General features: G+C 29.4%; 1 protein-coding gene and 1 long non-coding RNA gene across 7 annotated transcripts in view; one reads left to right on the top strand and one right to left on the bottom strand.

Moving 5' to 3' along the window:
* The first annotated feature begins 438 nt into the window (after nt 1-438).
* On the top strand, nt 439-22,262 carry Evi5 (ecotropic viral integration site 5). Of its 6 annotated transcripts, none has more exons than XM_072893015.1 (10): nt 439-656; nt 11,006-11,257; nt 11,981-12,244; nt 12,447-12,711; nt 12,937-13,299; nt 13,504-14,181; nt 14,264-14,746; nt 14,835-14,933; nt 18,879-19,034; nt 21,836-22,262. In XM_072893015.1, the coding sequence occupies exons 2-10, from the start codon at nt 11,082-11,084 to the stop codon at nt 21,854-21,856; spliced, it is 2,505 nt and encodes an 834-aa protein (XP_072749116.1). In that variant the 5' UTR covers nt 439-656; nt 11,006-11,081; the 3' UTR covers nt 21,857-22,262. The 6 variants fall into 6 exon arrangements, with proteins under 6 accessions (XP_072749116.1, XP_072749115.1, XP_072749114.1 ...); XM_072893014.1 differs by lacking the exons at nt 439-656; nt 21,836-22,262 and adding exons at nt 9,759-10,145; nt 17,592-17,659 and having other exon boundaries at nt 18,879-19,018; XM_072893013.1 differs by lacking the exons at nt 439-656; nt 21,836-22,262 and adding exons at nt 9,759-10,145; nt 17,592-17,641 and having other exon boundaries at nt 18,879-19,015.
* The window catches only part of LOC140666145 (uncharacterized), a 35,286-nt gene continuing 23,734 nt past the window's right edge, over nt 13,202-24,753 (bottom strand). Inside the window, exon 3 of the long non-coding RNA XR_012046717.1 lies at nt 13,202-13,311. This is a non-coding gene — a long non-coding RNA (uncharacterized lncRNA). The remainder of the gene's footprint in view (nt 13,312-24,753) is intronic.

Here is a 24,753-nt window from a genome sequence, read left to right as displayed (position 1 = left end):
TATCGAAGCAGAATTCCAATTTTCATTGAGGTGTAATTGCCCACGTCGAACAGAAATGTATGCACCATTTGTTTCATCATAAATTTCTTCAGAATTTTCTTTAAATTCTAAGTAATTAAAATATCCATTGAGATATTTATATAGTGTTTTCGACTGAAACAGGTTTAACTGCTCCGAACTCCGAGAGCGATTAATAATGTCATTGCATCATCTTCTAATAAAAGACTTGAATTTATAGTAAAATAGTAATTAATTGAGATATATATATATATATATATATTTATTTATTTATTATAATAATTATGTATTTATGTATATATAAATGCAGATAAAAAGCATTTGAGCGTCTATCGATCACATGATCGATGACGTAAACGCGCATGCGCATAAAAGTCCCGCCTCATAGGTTTGTTGCAACGCTGCTTGCAAAGTGGATTACAGTAACAGAACTGTCTCGTTTGTTGGTAACACTGCGCGTAGTCAAATCCATCGTAATGACAGTTTTGAGTGCTGACAGCCGCGTATACGCTTGTTAGTCGTGTAACCGTGTTAGTTGATCCCGTTCGGCCAGCAGTCGGGAATTCGGTCGACGCTTGGACGCTCCTCCGACACGCGGACCATCGTCGACGACACGCGGCAACACGAGGTGGCTTGAGGTAAGCGACCCGAAAACACTCCATACATGGTGAAACCAGATGGCTGCGAAAAACGGCCATCCACCTGTGTGACAACTAGTTTGTTTGCTAACACGGACAACGCGACCGTATACATATCGCTTTTCCGGTTTGCGTGCCACTTGCCGCGTGTGTCATTTTATTGTTATTTCCTCGTCGACCGTCGTTGCTCGTTTTGACGAGAACACTCACGTAAGCCAATCCATCTATCAGTATTCTAGGTTGCGATCTATATTGAAGAGCTACGAGCGATAAAGGTGGGCGGGAGAGATGTAGGTGGAAATTTAGAAAAGGGGGGAATTTTTTTTTAAATGAATTTTTTTCGAATGAGAATATAAGTGGTCTTTCTTGTACTGATCGAGAAAAGTTTATTTTATCAATAATTGTTACAGAGAGAGAGAGAGAGTTCTGTATTTATTTTTTAGAAAAATACAATTTTTTTAATACGGCACAATTATTTGAGTTATTACTAGATTTAATTAGTTACTGCCTTTTAAGAATTGAAAAAAAAATGTTTTTGAATAAAATATTTGTAATTCTACAGTGAATGATAATAAGTGTTAAAATGATTTATTTAAATATTTATATATTTATAATACAATAGAATCATAAATTTATATATAATAGAATAATATATAAATTATATATAATGGAGTAATTTATTTATATACTATTTATATAATAGAATCATAGAATCATTCACTAATAAATTGATTTAATTTTATAATTAATAAATTTTTCAGTAACTGCATATTTAAAAAAATATATACTTATCAAATATTCAGTGAAATATTGAAAAATCATTATAATTACTTATTCTTGTGTATTCCATCTTATAATTTAGGTTTTGCTATTAATTTAAAATCTCAATTCAATTTCTGTGACAGATTTTAGCAATTAATTATTTACTTTACGAATTAAAAATACTTAAAAAATATTTAAAAAATTATTATTAAAGTAGTGAATAATTATTGAAAAAGATAATTTTATTTTTTAATTGATGTGAGGAGAAAACTCTTTTTAAATGTAAAAAAAATTTCAAAATTTTTATTAAATTTTAGTTATATTTTCTTGTGTTCTTCCGCTTTTATTCGAGTGCATATATAAATAGAGCAAAAATAACATTTTAAATTATTACGAGTATATTGACCTCAAAAAGTTTAGATTCTTCACGACAACAATAAAGTTAACGCGCTGCCGCGTGAGAAAAGGAATAAGCATAATATATAACAGTACTAATTTCTACTATATTTCGCGTGCTGTTGCGAAACTGTAAGGTGAAACGGTATTGAACTACGTGAAAGTCAGTAGACTGTTTTAAAATTGCACAGAATTACTAAGGACCTATTCTTCGAAGTAGAGACATTGCGTCGATGCTTTACCCATCTTTCTTCCACACATCGTTAAATTGTTAATTAGGTGGAATTATCTTTTGGAGTGTGAAAAGACTTGCACTGCATACGCTATTAAATGAGTCTGGCAAATGTTGTATACCGAGGTCTAAGAAAATAAATTCTCAATACAATGAGATGTATTCTTCTCGATAAATTTAAAAATTATTAATTATTTCTTATACAATTAGCAAAAATTCCATTTTGCATTGAATCGTTTATTGAGATTTTTCATTAGTTAGTTGTAAGATTAAATATTTTTAGTGAAAGAAATAAGAAATAAAATCTCTACTATAATTTATTCAAAATTAATTGCAAAATATTATTTTATTTTTTTATATACATTCTTAAATTTAATTTATCAAAATCTCTTAATTTTTAATACTAAATTCATAAGTGAAACTAAATATTTACTGGAAAAAGACATTCGTGAACTTTGAATTCGTGAAAAATATCTTTGTTATCCGATTACATTATTTTCTAGAGAATTTTATATTTCTCGTTCTCTCTCTTACTCTCTCTCTCTCTCTTTCTCTCTCTCTCTCTCTCTCTCTCTCTCTCTCTCTTTCTCTCTCTCTCTTTTTCTCTTTCTATCTCTCTCTTTTTATCGATCTATATTATAAGAGTTATACTATTTTCTATTATTGTTCCGAGAGACCCTCTACTGATATAATCGAGATATAATTAAGTTAAAATATCTTTGTTATCTGATTACATTATTTTCTAGAGAATTCTATATCTCTCGTTCTCTCTCTTACTCTCTCTTACTCTCTCTCTCTCTCTCTCTCTCTCTCTCTCTCTCTCTCTCTCTCTCTCTCTCTCTCTCTCTCTCTCTCTCTCTCTCTCTTTCTATCTCTCTCTCTTTATCGATCTATATTATAAGAGTTATACTATTTTCTATTATTGTTCCGAGAGACCCTCTACTGATATAATCGAAATATAATTAAGTTGCAAATAAAAGTATCTAACTAATTTATTATCTTTTGCGTATAAATTTTCTGAATATTATAAATACATACATTTATACATATATGATACATTTAGATGATTTTATACGACATTATTTTAGTTTAGCAACGATAGAACGCGTTTTATCAATGAAACTCCGAAGCAGGTAGCGACCTTTAGCGCTTAAATGTCGTTGTGAATTACAGGTCAATAACTGAGTACCGGATCTATGCTTCTTCCTTTCATCTGTATTTCATTTGTGTTTTCGTGCGGAAACTGAAAATGAGTCGATTACACATCCACATACGAACCTTACAATAATTTGAATGCGACCTAATTTCTTTCATTATCTTGATTGAATCCTTTATGTTAGATATTATAATTATATTCTCTTTATGCTACATTTAATCGATAATATTTCATTAATATTGTTTTATATCTTCATGTTTTATCAAATTTATTATATAATAACATTTGAACCGAATAATATCAGCTTTTGCGTAGAATTTTCCTTGACATTATAAATAATTGATAAAGGGGGACATTATATATATTTTTAATCGAATTAATAAAACATAATTAAGATGCCTCTTAAAATGTGTCTTACATCATATCGGGTGATAAATTTGGACAATTTTATACGATGTTATTTTACTTAGGCAAGAAAATTGTATCAAAATATACATTTGTTATGTAGAAGCATAATATCTATTTAAATTTAAAAATAAAATCTATTTTATTTAAAGAAATAACATAAATGTATTTTTTTCTTTGCATATAATATATTTATATTATTCTAAAATAAAATGTTGAAATATTACCTATATATTTTTAGAGAAAAATACAGAATTTGGTTTTATGTATGAATTAGCTTATACATAGACTAATATATTAGAATATTATCTTATCAGATATATTTCAGTGAAGAATAGCTAATATGTATAAAAATTTATGTAAAAGTACTGATATCGAAAGTATTAAGAGTTTTTTTAGTCCATTAAAATCATGTAACCAGTTACGTAGAGAGTTCACTATGAACCATAATTAGAGCAGATAATAATCACTCATGCTATTTTTGTTGTTACATATTACATATATTGTTGATAGCATTGTGCTAATAATACAGAAAATGTAGGCAAATAGAACTCTTGCATTCTTCCTACATATTTAATTTGCGCGAATATTAATCCGAACAATTTATTTCTCTATGATGTGATAAATTCTCATAATAAATTCTCTCTTTCTCTCTCTCTCTCTTTTTCTCTCTACATAAGTGATACAAATGTGATTATTTAGGTTGACTTTTTTGCAAAAATAATGTATTTTTTAATTCCATTCGATGATAAAATGATAATTCTAGAAATATATCGGCCTTCTAAAGCTCGATTTAGCGCGAAAATGACGCCAATTCCACTGAGGTACCGCTCATATAATACCTAGGTGTGTCTGCACACAAATGAATCATCGGACTTTTCATTGTAATTTAATTTTTTTAATTAACCTATGTAGATGTTTGCATTGATGTACCTACAATTGCAAAAAAAGTTAATTATTCGTATTTAATCTGAATTCTTTAAGTAAAATCATCAATAATCTCTTAATACATAATATATTTTTTTGCAATATATATTTTTGCATAATACATTTATAAAACTGATTTAAAAATATAAATATTACAATTCCTCTTCAATATTTTGAACAAATATAATGGTAGATAATATAAAAAAAGGTTTTATTCTGTTGTCTGCTGAATAATTTATTTTTATATATTAATACGAATATTAATTAAACAATTAAATTGTTCGAGATACGGGACATATAAGTATTGAGACGCTCGTCTATAATAAATTAATTGTGCATATGTACAAAAGGCGTCATTAATATTTTTACAAATGAATTTATGCACATATCAATACATTTATATATTTTGTATATACATATATGGAAAATATATGTGTTCCAATATGTGGATAAATTTATGTGTAAAGGTATTAATGACCCTTTCTATATAAACTATAAAAATGATAAATTATATTTTTGTTCTATTATTTCTTTATATCAAAATATTTGAGTAATTGTACTATTCCTTTGTAAAACAATACTTGTATATATAATATTCATCTATATATAAAAATATTGCGCGTGATTTCTCTTGTATATATGTTAATATATTCCACAATTACAATTATTTTAATTTTCTATATTATTTTTATTATATTTTCTCCGTGCAGAGAAAAATTACTATTATATTATTTCGTCGCGGAGCAAAGAATAAAGAGAATAAATACGAGGCGCGCGTATTACGGAGAAAAAACATCACGGACGATTTCCGGTCGATCGATAGAATTATCAAAATATGATCAGCGTTTAATTTGGCATTTTAATTTGTTTAACTAATATTCTAATAATTTTTACGCGTAGAACTTTTTATATAAATATTGTAAAACTCCTCAGAGCTTAAAGTCTGATAAGAAATGCTTAAAAAAATCGTCGGCACATAAAGTGAGACAACGTGTAAACTTGGTGTTTCAGTTTGTCCCATGTATATATTTTTGTTTTTTCTTAACATAATATTGAATGTGAAGTACATACTCTTTGTAACTTTTAAAGATAAAGAAATGAAAATTTTACATAAATGAAAAATTATTTTATGAAAGTTATTCTGTTTTTTTAATACATTTATAATTCTAACATTGAAACTTAAGAGGTTCCGTGTTTTTCTTTTGTATGTATGAGAAACATTAGTAAATGCATATAATAAAAAAATTTATTTTAGAGTGAGTTGTATTAAAAAGTTTTGAAAATATTCTTTTTACTTGGAATTTTGAACAAAAATACCTAGAAAATCAGGGAATTTTTTTACAAAATTTGTGTAGACACCCTGGTATTATTCAATTTATTAAATTGTTATTAAAGTTTTATATTTTCAATTCATTTATGTGCTTTTTTCTAAAATTACTAACTATTGTAAAAGTGTAAAATTTATATCCCTTTGTCACATGAACGACTTTGTCATATTATTATATTATACTCATAAGCGGTTGTATGGCTACGTAACTGGTGTATAAAATTAAAGGGATAGCATTACATAATTAGTCATTTCCCATAGATAAACATATATACGCTTATTAAAACAAGAGCTTATAAGCAAAATTAAAGCAAAATTATTATTTGGTATAAATATTTATAAATTAGAAAAAAATAAAGTGTGTTTCCAGATTCTTTTCTTGAGAATTTATTAATTTATTTTTGTTTTATTACGCTTGCTAAAATTGATTTCACAGAAAATATTTGAAATATTACTTGACTACAGATTATTTTACATAAGAAAGACCGAAATTGCTACGCCATGACATAATTTAGTCGACGAGCAAATTATTCCGGCGATGACGAATGCACGTTACACACAAATGCACTACTCTCTCTAGGAAAATATTCATTGTCAGGTACAATTATTATTATATTACAAGATATATATTTTTACTTTATTGAGATTTTTTTGCTAGAATTATTATATTTCTTTATATAGAATCGTTATACATATAAACCTCTCAGAAGTCAAATTACTTCTAACTATTCAGAGCATTAATCATGTACTCTAGCACTATAATTAAAAAACTTAAAAAAAGTAGAATTGATTTCTCACAATCAGTTTGACTTCTAAAGAGTGTATATACACATACATACATATATATATATATACATATATTTATTTATTTATTTATTTATTTTTCATTAATAAATCTCCGACTTAAATTACCTGCAATGAAATTATATTTGTAGTATTATAGGAAGAAATTTTCGAATATTATCTGTAGGCATATACTAACATTAACATTAAAGTTATGATATTAGTTTGTAATCTATGTATAATAATTTTTAGGATTACTAATTTAGTGAATAGAAATTAAAATCTTGACATATCGCGATATTAAAGTCTAATTTATTGATTCTTTTTGTATATTTTTAGCTAATCAGAAGATATAAGTTTTTTATATAATAAATATGTAAGTACTTTTTCTGTATAAGTTCTTGTTTTATAAAAGTAAATATAATATATTTTTAATCATGAAATTCTTTTACAATCTGATTTTTTTAACCAAAATTTTAGGTTTTCAAATTTCAGTTATATAGGTGTTCGATAATAAAAAAGTAGTTTATTAATAATAATAAATTAATAATGAAATCTTCAACTAAAGAACATTATTTCTGAAATAATATCAGGTAAATTATAATCGAAATTAATATTAAATATGAAATGTTTTTTGATTCTTTGATATGTATAAATTATTAAAGATAAAATTTTGTTTATCAATACGTCAATATAATTTTAAATTTAAGAAAACTCTAAAAAATCGCAGATTGATAAAAGCATTTATAATAAAATATAATAAATTTGTAAAAACTCTATACAGTGACAGAAAAATTTCAGAGAAAATTATAGAGAAATATTAAATGCAAACTTAAAGTCAATTTGCAGTTTGCAGCTAAATAGAAGGTTAAAAATTTCAATCATTCGAGTACTCGAATATAAAGAGTATTAATAGTATTCCAAAAATTTAGTTGAAATTTTGACGCAAAATTTTAAATATTTTACTCAATGACGAGAACGCCCAGTCGTTTTCCGCGCGACCATATCGGCTCGGGAATCCTTTTATTTATTTGTCACGAGGCGGACGTCGCTGCGCATGTGAAGCATCCTGGCCTGCGCGGGCTGCATCGACCCTCAAACCCATTTCGTATATTCTCGAACAGTACATACCTAGCCGGAACCCATCGTGCCGGATAATCGGAAAATAAGTGAAACGATACCATATCAGATCAGCACGTCGAGTTGACGTTTAACAATTCGCTTTTAAAAAGGAAAGAGAGGTAGAGAGAAAGAGAAAGAGTCTATGTCTTGATAAGACGAAAGAGGAACCACGGACATCCGAGAAAGAATGCATTTCCGATTATGTTATCTGCCTTGGCCGAGTATGCGACACGGTTCTCTTTAAACGTGTTTTTTAAGAGTGTCGCAAATGCTCGTCGAAGTAATTTAGAAATTGAAGAGTAATCGTTTCATGTCTGGGTTTGATTCAGCGAGTATTTATTTATGACATTCCGTGCGCGCGCAGAAATTAGAAACTGACAGTGTGCCGGTTGTGTTTCTTTGATCTTCTATTGGACACTAACTTTTATTTTTTTAGTATTTTATTTCCTTTTTGTTTTCTTCTTTGTTTATCGACTAATGTTATTTTGCACGTTAGAAGATAATACAATGTAATCAAAATTAATATAAATAAGAGTAAATTATTCGCAAATTGTTATACGTATTGTGTGTTATATCAAATTGTGTTTAATATAATGTAATATAATTTAATATTTGCTGTTTTTCTTTAAGTAACGGATGATCCACACGGATAATTCATCATTTACAAGTTGCTATACAAGTCTGCTATATAAATCCTTTCACTATGCTGTAGAGTTCACTACGCTCTGAGAAGCGTTTTATGCTGCAGCAACATTGAATTATGAATCTTTACTGTTTTAAAATTAAGTAGAAAATATTGCTTATAACATATTTCATTAGTTCTAAACTGAACCACCTTAATTACCAAAACACACTTCGATATAATGTCTACTGAATATAAGTCATTAAAATGTTATTACCGAAATAATTCATGCAATTAGTTCAACGGTATTCTTTTTAAACAATGTTTTAAACAAATATATTTTTCTGAAAAAAATTATTTACTTTTCTTCTTGACTTAAGTCACTTATTTCGTTTGTTTTATATCTGTGATAAAAATAACTTTGCAATAACTTATGTTATTCCATTGCCATTATACATTCGAGCCACGACATATAGGTCAATAATTTGCTTGATAATTAGTTGACATTTTTACGACGCAGCAATTCTGATAATACGACGCAAGTGTTCGTCGCAAACAACGTAATATTAAGATAATGCTCAGCCGATATTTTAAAACGAAAAGAAAATTCTGAAAATTTTCTTAGCTTTACATTTTTCAAATACGGTAGAAAAGGAAACGTACATAATATCTTGAAAAATATATTCTAAAATAAATATCACGATCTACTAAAATTCAAAAATTGCAAAAGATTTTCGAAAATATAATAATTTTAGATTTTTAATAAATAAAATACCTGTTTTTATATAAAAATTTCGAAATAGTTAATACGAATAAGATAAAACATAATATATAATAAAATACATTTTTTAACAAATAATCTTCTCTAAAGATATATATGTATATAAAAGAAAACGGTAGATATGAAAAAGAGTTTGATTTTTCTTAAATCATTAAGATGATTCTTGAAAAACGGTATTCTGACATATCCGTTTGCTTCCATTTTTTTTGCTCCTTTACACCCACGTACAATACATAATACATAGTCATAATAGCCGACTCGGATTCACCTGCTCTTTCGCTCGCTAATTCGTTCACACGCACTAATTGCTTCCTTCTTGATCTCGTATCAAACTGCTTTGCGCGTTGCTTCACCGAGCGCAGCATTTATGTAAGGCATTTCACAAGAATGCCGTTGCTTGTGAAAATATACTGTTAGTCATTATAATAAAATATTAAATTTTTCCTAGAAAGATAACATATATGGATCGCATCATTTATTAAAAGATATTGTGTTTGCGATAATAATTTTGCTATATAATTTGTAGCAAACTACTTTTTCGCATTTTGCAGTGCTTTTTATGAATTGATGTGATCAGGGAATTTCGATATATGAGATATAATTCAAAGAGATATATAATTAATATATTAAAATCCATAATTTCTCTTTTCTTTGTTCTTCTGACTTTCAAAGTATTTTGAAACTATTCGACATTGATTGATAATTTGCAAACGACACTCCCTTTTTCTCTTTCTCTCATAAAATATATAAAATTAATGGTTGAAAAGTGAGTTTCACGAACGTGTATGTAAGTAATTATCGTATGCAAAATTGCGTGATAATGGCAAAATAAAAAGGAAGATACGAGAACGCTAAATTTTTGTTTCTACGAACAATAAAATTACGATAGTGAAAACGAATAAAACGCCTCGATGGTTCTTCGCGGTTTGTTGGCCCCTGCGGCAGCTCGTTGGAGGAGAAATAAAACTGCGAAAAGGTAAATAAGCACTTTGACTGATAAATATGTATGCACATTGATATGCATACATAATTTTTTTATATTAAATATATTAATATATAATATATAATATATTAAATATATTATATATTATAATTATATATTAAATGTAATTTTTATGCTGATCTGACAATAAGACTCAAATTCTGAAACTACAATTAAATAATTTAATCAAATAAATAAATAAATATATATATATATATATATATATATATATATATATATATATATATATATATATGAAACTCTCGTTGAAATTAATAAATGGAGAAAACAAAGACGTAGAGAGCTAGGCAAGTTATAAACAATATTAATTAGATATTTTAATTTAAACAAATAATATCTCGTTACAAATAAATGTGTGAGCAGTACAAATTGAAATTTCAGCGATGAAGTGCAATTAATGAATAATTAGTATAATAAAATTATATAATAAAAATAAGAAAATGCCACTTGAATAATAAAATCTTATTAAAACCTCTTTAAAAAACAATAGAAAGATTTATATTGAAATTTAAAGGATTATAACATAAGTGATATTACTAAATTTCATGTGGGATTTCTCGAGGTATTAAAAGCAATTAGCAGACTGGTTACGGGATTATCGATATAATTAATTATTTCATATAATCGTCTTACGGTTAAAATCAAATTTCTCCGTTTTAGTTAATGGCTTTGGATCGAATATGCACGGTTCATGGAATTGTGCGATTACGAGCACGAAGGGGTACATATAATAACCGCTTAAATAGATCACCGCTGATCTGCTGAAGCGTAAATCGTATCGCGTTAATTGGTATCCACGTTAATTTAACCACAACGTAACCGTTTCGTTTCAGAAGCCAGAGCGTCGTTCGGGACAGCGTAAACGCGTCGGTCGGCCAATTAGGACTGTCACGTTATGGACCGCAGGTGATGAGCGTGCTGTGTTTATGCACCTCCAGCATTCATCAGTCTACCCGTAACGTCACGCACACCGGCAAGATACTCCCGAGTCCGCCGTTAGACACCCTTTGCGAGCAGCAAACGCCCTCGCAAGAAATACCTACTGACGAGCTGGCTCTGTTAGCTAAGCTGGAGGAAGCCAATAGGTGAATAGTCAAGTGATCCTCATGGTTTTATCGGTTGACATTACTGTTATAGTCTCGAACTTTCAAGAATCGAACAACGCATGGACCGATAAATTGATACGTCAAATTGGTCTAACGAACTCAGAATATAAAATTCTCCCATTTTCCATTTTCCAAGATCTGTGGTAAAATTGGAGGAAACCTCTCGTGTGCATGTACAAATTTGGATAAATTATTTGGATTCCTTTTTACTTCAAGATTAGAGTAGAAATGCTAAATGTTAATTTTGCTACGCATTTCGGCTTGGAAATGATGCAAAATAAGGCTGCATTTTTAACTCAATCTCGAAAAATTTGGGAAAAAGCGTAAGTTTTGGCTTTTCTCTACATCCCTCGTATAATACCTCATATCAAATTAATTTATTATGGAATTAATAAATTCAACTATACATATATATTATGAAAAAAAAGATTTAATTTACAAAGATTATTACAATCTCAAAGAATAACTTGTACCTATAAAAAATAGGGATTTATCTGTATAATTTCGCGAGAAATATCGATAGTCAAAGATAATTTTTAAAAACTCTAGTTGCATTTAATATGATTTACATACAAAACAATAAATTGCGAATTCCATATTGATTTATGTAAAAAATGATGCATAAATCAATATATCTATGCATTACTGTTCAGTTCAAACGTTACAAGCAGATATTATAATTTAATATTTTATTAATTCCAGGCTGATCGAATCTGATGCAAAATCACTGAACTCTCTCCAAAGCAATCATAGCAGAAAGGGCTCCGATACATCACAGGTGTCTGTGGCGTCGGGGGGCAGCGCAGGTAACGGCGATGCTGCGCCCCGACGCCACAATCCGGCTGACGGTGAAGAAAATACGTGGACTCTGTGGGGTCACATAGTATCTGATTGGGATTATCATTGGAAGAAACGGAAAGAATTTGTTAAGGAATTGGTCCGTCAAGGCATACCTCACCATTTTAGGTAGCACCTACATTATTTTCAAAAACATTCTTAAAGATCTTTTATCGATATATTTAGATTTCAAAAAATTAATCACTATGTATAAATTTTGTATATTCAACAACAATAGTTATGTTTACACAATATGATTTATATTATTAAATTATATATCATTATCAATTATATATATTTACATGATTAAATTATATATATTATTTTTTAGGGGTATTGTTTGGCAGTTATTAAGTGGTGCTCATGACTCTCCTGTTAAGAAACAATTCGCTGAGTACATTAAAGCAACATCAGCCTGCGAAAGGATAATTAGAAGAGATATCGCCAGGACATATCCTGAACATGACTTTTTTAAAGAAAAAGATGGTCTTGGTCAGGAAAGTCTGTTTAATGTTATGAAAGCATACAGCCTTCACGATCGTGAAGTAGGATACTGCCAAGGCTCAGGATTCATCGTAGGATTACTTTTAATGCAGGTAAACTTTTAAGAGCATTCTTATAACAAATTCTGAATTGAAAAATTTTATATAAAAACAATTTGTTTATAGAAATCTACGAAAAATTATAATCTTAATAACTTAAATTTTTTAAATGTATATTTTTATTAATTTTTTATCTCACACATGAGAAGAAAGAAAGAACAGAAAAAACAATCTGTTTTTATATATTTTACTTGACGTAAATTTTGTATATTGTTGCAGCAAATGCCGGAAGAAGAAGCTTTTGCTGTACTAGTAGCGCTTATGCAAGAATATCGCTTACGGGATATGTTTAAACCAAGTATGGCTGAATTAGGAGTATGCATGTATCAGCTGGAACATTTAGTTGCTGACACGCATCCCGAACTTCACGCTCACTTTACGGCCCAAGGTTTCCATACGTCGATGTATGCGTCCTCTTGGTTTCTTACATTATTCACCACAGCGCTAAGTCTTCCCCTAGCATGTCGCATTTTTGACGTTTTTCTATCAGAGGGCATGGAAATTATCTTCAAAGTTGCGTTGGCGATGTTACATTTAGGCAAAGAAGATTTGCTCAGTTTAGATATGGAAGGCATGTTGAAGGTAAGATTTTATCTGAAAGTTTGAAAAGAGTTTCTTAGTAATGATTAAGACTTACAGTTAGATTAGATTAGATTGTCAATGTTATAAGAAACTTTAATTTTTAGTATGGCTCAATGTTCTTAAATAAGCACACAAAAATGAGCAATAGATTTTTCGCTTATTTAATAAGTTGAAGTAAAACTATAATTTTGTTTTTTTATGCAGTTTTTCCAGAAGCAATTGCCTGGAAAGGCCGAAAAAGATCCTGATGGTCTCATGACACTTGCTTATGGAATGAAAATCAATCCGAAAAGAATGAAGAAATTGGAAAAAGATTACACTATCTTAAAGATGAAAGAACAAGAAGAAATGGTCGAACTACGCAGACTTAGAGCGGACAACAGATTGCTTAGACAAAGAACTGAACTTCTAGAAGCGGAGTCCGCGGAACTGGCCGATAGATTAGTTAGAGGTCAAGTGTCACGAGCGGAAGAAGAAGAAACTGCTTTTATAGCGCAAAGAGAATTGGCGGCGCTTCGACATACACATCTCGAAACGAGTCATCAGCTCGAACAAGCTCATGAGGAATTGAGATCTCTTTCGATTCTTCTCGAGGAAAACATGACATCTAGACAGTCATCGCTCGATGAAATATTAATGAAACAAGAAGCATTATCGCAGAAGGAAGAGATGATACAGTGTTTGCAAGAGGAATTGGTTAGAGTTAGATTACACGAGGCAGAAAACGATGCACTGATTAGAGAACTCAGAGGGAGAATACAAGAATTGGAACAAGATAAAAAGACTTTACGCGAATCGACACCAGACAACTCTGTTGCTCATTTGCAAGAGGAACTTATTGCGGTTAAACTTAGAGAGGCAGAAGCTAATTTATCCTTAAAGGTATGGCTTGTCATTCCTAATTCTTAATATATTCAAATTTCTTATATTTATGCTAATATTAATCCAATTATACATTATGTAGGATTTACGACAAAGGGTCATGGAATTAAGCGCAGCCTGGCAGAGGCATCTACAAGAACATCGGTCTGCTCAATCAGCACCTGCTGCTGACTCTACGCCAAAGAAGCTGCTCTTTTGGGAAAATCGGGGTCACGAAGTACAGAAATTCGAGGAAGACTTAATGACGACCAGAATTCGAGAGATGGAGGCGTTAACTGAAGTTAAAGAGCTTCGACTTAAAGTTATGGAGCTTGAAACTCAGGTACAGGTGGCAACCAATCAACTTCGTAGACAAGATGAAGGTGGAAAAGTACTTAAGGATGATTTGGAGGCTGCGTTAGCTCGGGAAAAGGATCTGGCGGCCAAGTTAAGAGAACAACAACACAAATACTCCGATCTGGAATCGAAAATGAAGGACGAGGCTATGATGGCCAGTATACGCGATGCCGAACACGCACAGCAAGTCGCAGAACTTATGCAGAAAATATCCCTTCTTGAATTAAAGGTTAGTTAATATAACTTTTATAAGTTTTATCAGATATTTATTATGTTATACTACTATAAAATGAATAAAATATTTGATCTATTTGTAGAATGAGGAAATGCACGCAGAGGGCGAACTTAGAAATAATTTAGATGACAGTGAGAAAGTAAGAGAACTACAGGATAAAGTCGCTGAATTAAAGGCCGAGGTACGTGGAATTTACATTTTTTTACATTGTGTTAACGAAAGCAGTATCTCTCTCGAAATATTGCAGTAAGGGGTGGAGAACTATCTTTTTTATAACACATTTATTTCCCTTATATGATGTATGTCAAACAATTATAAATTTTCTCTTTCAGTCTATGTAAATATAATAATAATAAATCACATGAGAAACAGCACAATCACACACACACACACACACACACACAGATATATATATATATATATATATATATATATATATATATATATATATATATTTGTAATATCTTATTATATATATTTTAAATATTTTTATTATATTTAATAAAATATAATATTTGTGCAAACAATTAATTAAAAGCGATAAACATATTTTTCTTTATTTGATTGAATAAGTTTACATGTGCACACAATTGTGTGTGCAAATGTTTCTATTATACACAAACGAAAAAAGAACAATAATTTGAAATAGTAATTTACGAATTTATTATAGTTTTATATGATCACAATTGTAGTTTTTAACAATTAAAACTTTTTGAATATTTTGTAAAAAAAAATATATTTTATAAAATGCAAATAAATATTTTCTGCTTTTTTTTTAATTTTTTATTAAAACCTGCACTGTTGTGTGTTCGTTCTTTTGATCCTGCAAAATATAGTTTTATCAAATAATTTAAATATTATAACATTAACGGAATTGATTATCATTTCTTTAATATACTAATATATTAATTCTAATAAATCAAATATTACTTTTATATCGTTTAAGTGTATAATATATGTTATTTAAGATTATATATAATTACACTATTCTAACAAGCATCATACATAAACTGAACCTTTCGATTTTTAATGTGCTATCACATACTGCACTCTTGTAAATTCATTCATTATAAATTCATGCCTACTGTACACAAAAAACATTTCACTTTGCTAAGTTCATAAATGTAACTCGTGTTTTCATTGATGTGTATACACTTGTAAGACAATTATGCACAAACAGCACCTCTTACTGCAATCTAATGCTAATCAACACGCTTTATAACGTCGTCGCTTCTGGTGGATTGCGGAAATAAAATTTTTTGTGATTACTGTGACTAAAACTTGTTTTATAACTGAATACTGAGAACGTATTTCAATTTTTCGGTAACTTATTATATTTTATATATTATTTATTTACATAAAATATATGCTGTTTATTATTGCTGTATAAAATGACAGTTGTAAATATTTATAGAGGTAAAAGATGTTCAATCAGTTTATTTCTTCAAATTTAGCGATAATTGCTAATAATAAAAATGAGAAATAAAAATGAAAAAATATATGATGATTAAATGATTAATTGTCTAATTTACTTTTTAGCCAAAAGAGATTGCAATTAATTTAATCACACATTATATACATATATCGAGATAACTATATAGAAGAAATTATAAGGAAAATACTTCTTCAGTATTTATTGTATATGCCACTAATAACAATGCTTAATTAGGAGAATGTGGCTTTGTTTCTTTATGAACATAAGACATATAGCTTTATACAGCGCAATAATTTACCGTTATATAAGTACCTATACATATTAAGAATTCGCGTTCATCTATAGAGATGATTCATTATTTCATATTATCAAAAATAAAGATTATTACGAAAGATTTATACAATTTGCTTATTATATCGCAGCTTTTCATATCTGCACTGCTCTATGACGTATGCTTTTGAAAACAAAAATTTTTAATTTTACTCAACAGAGTTCAAAGAAGTACTATAATATCATTTTTTTTTATATATTTCTTTTTCAATATTGTACTCATCCAAAATATAAATCAAATTGAAATTATCTGCAAAACTGATTTAATATCATTGAATATACATATGTAAATTAATGTCGGACTAGAAAATGAGAGTTAGCACAGCATATAAGGACTAATTAGTTATAATCAACTTTACAGATAAAATATTTATTGAAGATTGCAAGCGAATTTAAAAGTGTTCAACTATGCATATCTTCTATAAATTATTAACAGTTTATCTCACTCAAATTTAGCATCAAAAACTTATTTAAAGTTTTTAATTTATTAAGAGGCATTTAATTTATGAAATTATATTTACATTAAATATAAAAATTTTAATTTCAACGTGGCGACGGATAAGGAGACATGCTGTTACCCAACATTATTTTTTATAATATTGATAAAATGCCGCATTAAATATACATTTGTAATATACGAGAAATTAATATAATTAGACGTCATATAAGAGCAGGTATCAGACGTCGTTCTATTGAATTATACAAATTATTCAATTATTCCGCGTTACTTTATTTATAAATAAAAGAAAATTAGGCAGAAATCGTGTTTAATTTTTGTATTTAGTTTCGCAAAAAAAAAATATATCTGCTTGACACATCAACTAATATATCTTCTAACGCGACAAAAGTAAATTGACGTCTTATTGTGTTTAATATCAGACGTGTACGCATGTACACATACGCGTAATTTTTTAACCGGAATACGTATGATGTTGCTGAATGAGATGGATAATGGGCACGGTAATGGTTCTTATTGTGTAAAGGTACCGAACGATGACTAGTGCTAACCAGAAGGGACTAATCGTTGTTGCAAAATTAACCCTCTATTGCTGTGTTATCTCTGTCTCTCCTCAGTTCCCCACGCCAATCACCAGCCCGGAGACTGAGCCTTGGCGCTGGCTCGAGTAAGTCTTTACCCATGTGTAAGCATCATTTTCTACCGTCTCCGTGTATATGTGTGCGCGTGGCATGATAATGTTTTTTTTTTTTTTTTTTTAGCTGTAAAAGAATTTATCATTATAGCTGGTTCATTATTTATTGCGTTATATGTTTTCCTTCATAATCTGGGTTTGAAATTCTTGCTTTTATTAATACATCAACAACATGTACATTTACATAGTGGGTAACAGTTTTACATTAGCAATTCATAATTTAAAATATGAGTGTCATTATAAATGTGCATCATAAATATATATAGTATTAAATATAACATCATAAATGTACATAGTACATTAAATCGGCTTAATTATAAGTATTGAATTCGATTGAGGAATCAGAATTGTTTCGTGAAAAATATTGGATTGAATTCTGATTGATTTAACTTAATATGTGATTTCATGACTCTTCTAAGGATATTGTTATTATCGCCACAATAGCACTTTCGGATGAGTCTGGTTTAAATAAAATGTAGCTCACTTTCTGTATTATACGCGTGGTGATGCGTGAGCATGGCGTGTTCTTCCCGTTTAACTGCATGCTTCCTTAAGATTAAGTTCACTGTTTCGTTCTGATAAACATTCACGGTTACATTGCTTTTAATTCGAAGAAGAAGAAAAAAACACATAAATGTGAAAGAAGCATGAAAGTAACTGTGAACGTATCACAAATGTTCACTAAATTAATATGAAATTGAATTTTGAGTTTTTTTTTTTCTTCGTTACATTATTCATATATGCACATGATTTCATCTAACTGATGTATTGATACATTTGTACATTTTCAATGCAACAGAAAGAGTTGCGATCTTAATTTTAATGCTAATTTATGTAACTAGTATATCATATTTGTTTAATGTCTCTTAAGTTGTGACTTTTTAGAAAAAGAAAAAATTTCTTATTTAATTTAACTTTAGATTACAAGATATCAATTTATAAGATAATAACAATAAACTTTTAATAAATAACAACAATATATATTAATAACAAAGTATTTTCAGAATCGAAGCAATTGTAATGAAAGTCAACGTTATTTCAGAAATTTTAAATTTTATGACAGATTTCACTTTTTTGTCTTAAAATTTTATTTTAAATGAGAGTTGAATTGGATACCTTATGAAGCGAGATACGTCTCTCTTTTTCTTTCTCTCTTTTTGTGGAGAATTACTTGGAAGTACGTTGACATTACGTGTTTTATCTGTCACAGGTCATGAGGCTAGAGAGCTGGAAGCAACGATGGACGGGTCTCGGCGGGCAAACTGTGCGAAGTTTCAGCGTCGATACTGAAAGCGAATTGGATGAGCGGGATCTCAGAATTTGCTTACAGGATCATATCAATACGACCACGCCAAACTCACCCGAGGTATAGAATTCTATGTATACCAGACCATTAGTAGGCAGCTAACTAATACTCCGTTATCGATGCGTACGAATCTTTTGTTCGTCGTTCGGCTTTCGCTGTAGGAAATAACGCATATGCGCTTAGATTGTAATATACGAGGGGGGTAGACTCGTAATAATCCTGTTTAGTTACATGTATTATTACTAGGCCAAATATAACAAATATGCATAGCCAATTAATTAATTACACTATAACGATAATGAACGAAACAATGAAGTAATAATGATAGACACTTTCGGTAATCAACCTAAGTAATCTCGATCGTAATCAGGAACAATGGTTTTAAAGAAATCAAATTGTAATTTATAATTCGATATTTGGAGATTTCTTTAAAGCTACATTTTTTTTTCATAGCGATTACCCCATAAAACGAGAATCTATTTTAATGCTTTATATGTGCAACACCATAACAGAATATTGTTTATTATTACTAGCAATTATTATGATTATATTTTACACATTACATGGAGTATTACATACATAGAGCATATAACGTTATAGTTTTAACAGAGTATTAATAGAATATAACTAACAATTGTTTATTATTCAGTAAATGGTTACTGTCACATAACAGTATTTCTTTTTCAAACGAGGTTTAGACCGACATGTGATATTCTCAAAAGAATTCCAAAATATAAAATTTACAAATTTAAATTTGTAAATTTCTTTCCGTGAAATTTGTTGCAAATAAATTTTACATAATTATCTTGTAATATTTAAACTCTCGCCTTCAGATATACACATCACAGTTGAATTATTTATTCTATGTTCTATTCAAAAAAGAAATCGATATTATTCTAGTTGATAAGATTAATTTCAATAATAAGTTTTATACATATATAAACTTCACATATTTATCCATTAATAAGTATAGTATTCTTAATGTATGATATTTTATAATATTCCCAAATGTGAAAAGTTCTTGTCTCTCTTATTTAAGGGTTCGAACTGTTTAATAATTGCTCGAAGCTTGATTACGATCCGCAGATTATAAGAAGATTATCATAGTAGACATAGATTATTTCCGTGACACACGCAACTGTTTTTATACGCATGATATACTCTGTGTATTTTTTGTAATTCATACCAAATGTAATCGCATTTAAGAAGTTGTATATTAAACGTGGCAAACGTGGTGAGATAGGAATGTATTACCGTTTTTTATAAATATATGAATTTATATATGTGTGTCACGAGGGATCATCGCGCAATACATAAATCACGATATTCATGCAACATACAGCGTGGGTTATTCTAATTGAAAAATTTGGCTATCTAAAGTTTAAGATATTATACTCTTGGATAGGAGAGTAAATCGAATTCTTATTATTGTTGTCCCATGTATGTATATCATTTGTAATATATTTAACGAATTTTTCTTAAAGAAAAAATTTTTTTAAATATTAATTTTTACGGATAATATGCAATATGCGCATAGCACAAAGTATTTTAATTACTTAAAAATGAATTTTACGAGGGGGATTATAAAATTAATTATATATAAGATCAATGATATTAATGAATCGACTCTAATATTTCAGGAAAAAAAGCAAAATGAATTCTTTCTCTCAATCAATTTATAATGATTGCAGATTGTCGAAACTGAAACCGAGATAATCGGAAATGCTTGTAAGAAAAATTAATATCTTCACAGTTCGTTCCTTACAGTGGCTTCCTAGGATAATTACTTTCAGTATAAGCACTCGTGTAAACACCTTGCTACTTTCTTTCATAACGAGTCATCTCAGCCTACTTGCAACGCATCTTTTCTCGCTTGGCCTAAATCGTCTTATTCTTTTTGCCACGCTAACACACCATTGGCATCGATTAATATTTTAAGCGTTGTAAATCTGTGCGTAATCACACGAGTTACATTCGACGGAAGCCCTCTTCATTTTCACCTACACATTGTGCAAATCAGCATGAGCACATCTCGTAAAGAAGTAATGACGCTACATTAACAAAATATTCGATATTTCGTGATATTTTTCGATTATTGTGTTTTACAACGATTTTTGCATAGCATTAAAAATTAAATTAATTAAATTAATCCATTTCTGCCGCGCGAGCCGCGCACAAATTATTTAAAGAAGGTACCAAAATTGATATCGGATATAAGAATTAAACGAAAATTGTAGGAAACACGAATTATTGATGGTTTACGATAGTGTCGAGTAATGTATTTATTGTAAGTAGCACGACAAGGAATAAATGTGACCGAAGAGAATGACATTTGTATCTGCATTCTGAATTTAGGAGAAATATATATTTGCGGCGTTTTAGATTCTGTTGCGCATTAAATTATGCTATTTAAAAAAAAAATGTGCTGTTAGAATCAAATTTAATCATCACAAATTCTTAACATCGTAGATATGTGAACCGTGTTGTAGTATCGTATAACACATATCTGTAGTCTATCTTTCTATCTTCTGCGTCATTGAATCTATATATATATATATATATATATAGAGACTGTCCTAGACCTATCGAGTTATCCTTCAGCTCCAAATACCAGGCACCAAACTAGTTAAAATGACGATTCAATATCTTTGTATTTTTAATATAGTTATGAAATTGTCTTAAAACGGCAAACTGAGAATAATACGCTTAATCATATTAAGTTAATTATATAAGTTTTAAAAAGTGATGAAATTATTCTTCAATCAATTTAAAGTAAATCTAATTTTTTCTCTTTAATCTTTCTTAATTCCGAGATTTAATGACATATATATATATATATTTTTTTTTCTTTTTTTTTCCAGAAACTGGAAAGTTGCGGATAGATTTCAATCAAAGTTTCTTATTTGCTTAAGAAAAAGTCGATATAAAATTAATTGAAGAATTACAATTTAATAAATACAACTCGTTAGGTCGAGAACACCATGTATATGATACCAATTTATTCAATTAAATTGAATTATTGATCATCTGCACGATAAAAGCGAAATAATAAATAAATCAGCGACTACGATTGCATACAACGATATCAATTACGATGTAAATTAAGTTGCATAAAAATAACTTATGTTGTTTGCGAAGATGACCTATTATCAATCGTGATACATTTTTGTAATGAAATCCACGAAAGGTTTCTTAAGATTTACTTTTAATTAAATTCGATATGCATGCGTTTATCGTGCAATTTCGAAATTTTAATAAAGATAACCGACGTTAATTGAAGATAAATAATGTTAATTCTTTTACTATAAGATTATTTATTTGACAAAACTTTATCATTCCGTCTTACTCGTAAAGTATCATGTTCAATATTCAAATAATTTATACAATTAATACAGCAATTTTGTACATCTGTCTAATAATAACGACACTTGTTATTATTATCATTATTGTCGTATTCGAAGAAGGCGAAGTGTAGCAGAAATTACAATGCGTCGCGCCGTGCCATTAATAATTTAGCGCACGTTTTCCTGCGGAAACCAGCGCGTTCGATCGTACGTCGGCTACCATAGGCCAAGATGTAGCATGCGTTCGTTCTTATTGCGATGGTAGAAGGTCATCTGAGAGAGAGAGACACGATTTAGCTTTTCTCGATCCGTAACGGACGGCGTAACGTCTCTCGGACGATTAATCTCTTCTCGAATCAATTTGTCATTCGGCCAGCATTCCGCCGTATTTTTTAACATCGTCAAAATAGGCGGCGTTTAATGGGCTTTTTGCGTCGCATCGCGTGTGGCGGTCGATGGTGCAACGTAATATGTATGTACGTATGCACGTGCGTGCGTGCATGCGGGCTCTAATAGACGAAATAATCCGTATCGATGCGTTATTGCGTGTGATAACGCGTGAAAGCCGCGGCTAAACGTGCATATTGAACTCATATGTGTCTTGCGTTAAAACGATATATATATATATATATATATATATATATGTCGTTGTCGAAAAGAGATCGCATATATATATATATATATATATATATATATATATATAGAGAGAGAGAGAGAGAGAGAGAGAGAGAAAGAGAGAGAAAGAGAGAGACATATGCGATCTCTCTTCGACAACGACATAATACGCGTAATCGGGAGAGAAGTAGGGCGTGTGAATCGTGTATACATCTTTTCCGAGTAAATCGTAGATCTGATAGATTTGAATCAAGGGTTGATTAATTGAATCGAATGGGAAAAACGATATTCTATTTGTTTTAATTTGAGCGAAGAACTGACACTTTAAAAAACTCTCCACTTAAAACACCACGCGCCTTCTAACAATAATTATCGCGATTTATTCACACATTGACGGATATATTTAGACATGTATGCTCATCTATTTATTTTCTTTTATATATTTTAATTAATAATAACGTAATCTTTTTATTACTGAAAAATTGCGATAAAAAATCACTTTAGTGGAAATGATTTTGACTATGAGAGAGATCGAATTTGCGAATTTTTTTTATCACGCTCTATAAAACACGGTATTTACGTCATTTATTTTCAACACGCAAGTAGAAATTGCGCATCAAAAACTAACGATAATTGCAGATGTATCTTTCGTAAATATACTTGGTAATTTAGAAATAATTTGAAAATATTTATTGTGCATATATGCATAAAAGATATTATTAATTAAGACGCACGAAAATATTTTTGAAAAATTTACTCCACTTTTTACATCGTATACATATATAATGGAATCTCTTTACTTTACTTTTAAAATTCACAAATATCAGAAGAACATAATTCGATATATATAAAATAAATGAGACTGAAGTAAATCACAAGTTTAAATTCAAGAACTTATTTTATTTAGATTAAGAAGACCGTGAAAATAAAACTTTAAAAGAAGAATAAATTTTGCAGCGTATAGATTTACTGCAACGTAGTCGTAAATTTCTCAGTTTTAATATTATAGATAAATGTTCCAATATTTCTCTATTGAAATGATTGTCGAAAATATCGAAATTACATCGTTACAGGCATTTGAGAACGCAATTACAATAGTGTCGGGTTGAAATAGGTTAAACGGTTACTCAACGTAAAAGGCACGGATGCATAGAGTTCGAAAAAAACTCTTGAACGGTGAATAATGTATAAACGCATCGTAAGATTTTCCACACGAGTGAGTTTTCTGATAACACGTTTCACCCAGATCGATATCGTTTCTTTTCGCGCCACTACCAGTAAAGAGGGAAAAAGAGAAGCAGAGGGTGCACCCTTAAGCCTCATTTTAGACGAATCGATTTTTAAGTATTGTACGAGAGAACCACTCGTATGCAACTTGTAACGCTTTAATTTCACATACGATATCGAGACCATAGATTTTTTTTATATTGTTTTCTATTTTATAAGTATATATGTATAATATCAATCTTTCTAACTTTTATGCATTCTTACAGTCATTCTGATATCATTCGGATATTAATAAGTTATGTACTTTGATATATTTGGTTTATGAAAAAAAAATAGAAAATAGCATAAACGAATTTGTTAACAATCTGAAATTATATAAAATTATCATAAATCGGAATGTTGTAACGTTCATGATACCGTTAATGATTTTTGACGTGGCATTTATTTGTCTTAATCTCTTTAGTTTACGTGAGAACATATCAACTTCGCCTATTACTTCCAAGTACAGATAAGATATTTATTGACCGCACTATATCGATGAGTTATGTGATTAGGTAAAACAAACCATTTCATTATCAGGAGACCACCCATGC

This window comes from Anoplolepis gracilipes, chromosome 5, assembly GCF_047496725.1.
Source record: "Anoplolepis gracilipes chromosome 5, ASM4749672v1, whole genome shotgun sequence".
NCBI classification, from domain to species: domain Eukaryota; kingdom Metazoa; phylum Arthropoda; class Insecta; order Hymenoptera; family Formicidae; genus Anoplolepis; species Anoplolepis gracilipes.
Note: the sequence above shows the minus strand (reverse complement) of the source record. Positions and strands in the feature narration are given on the sequence as shown.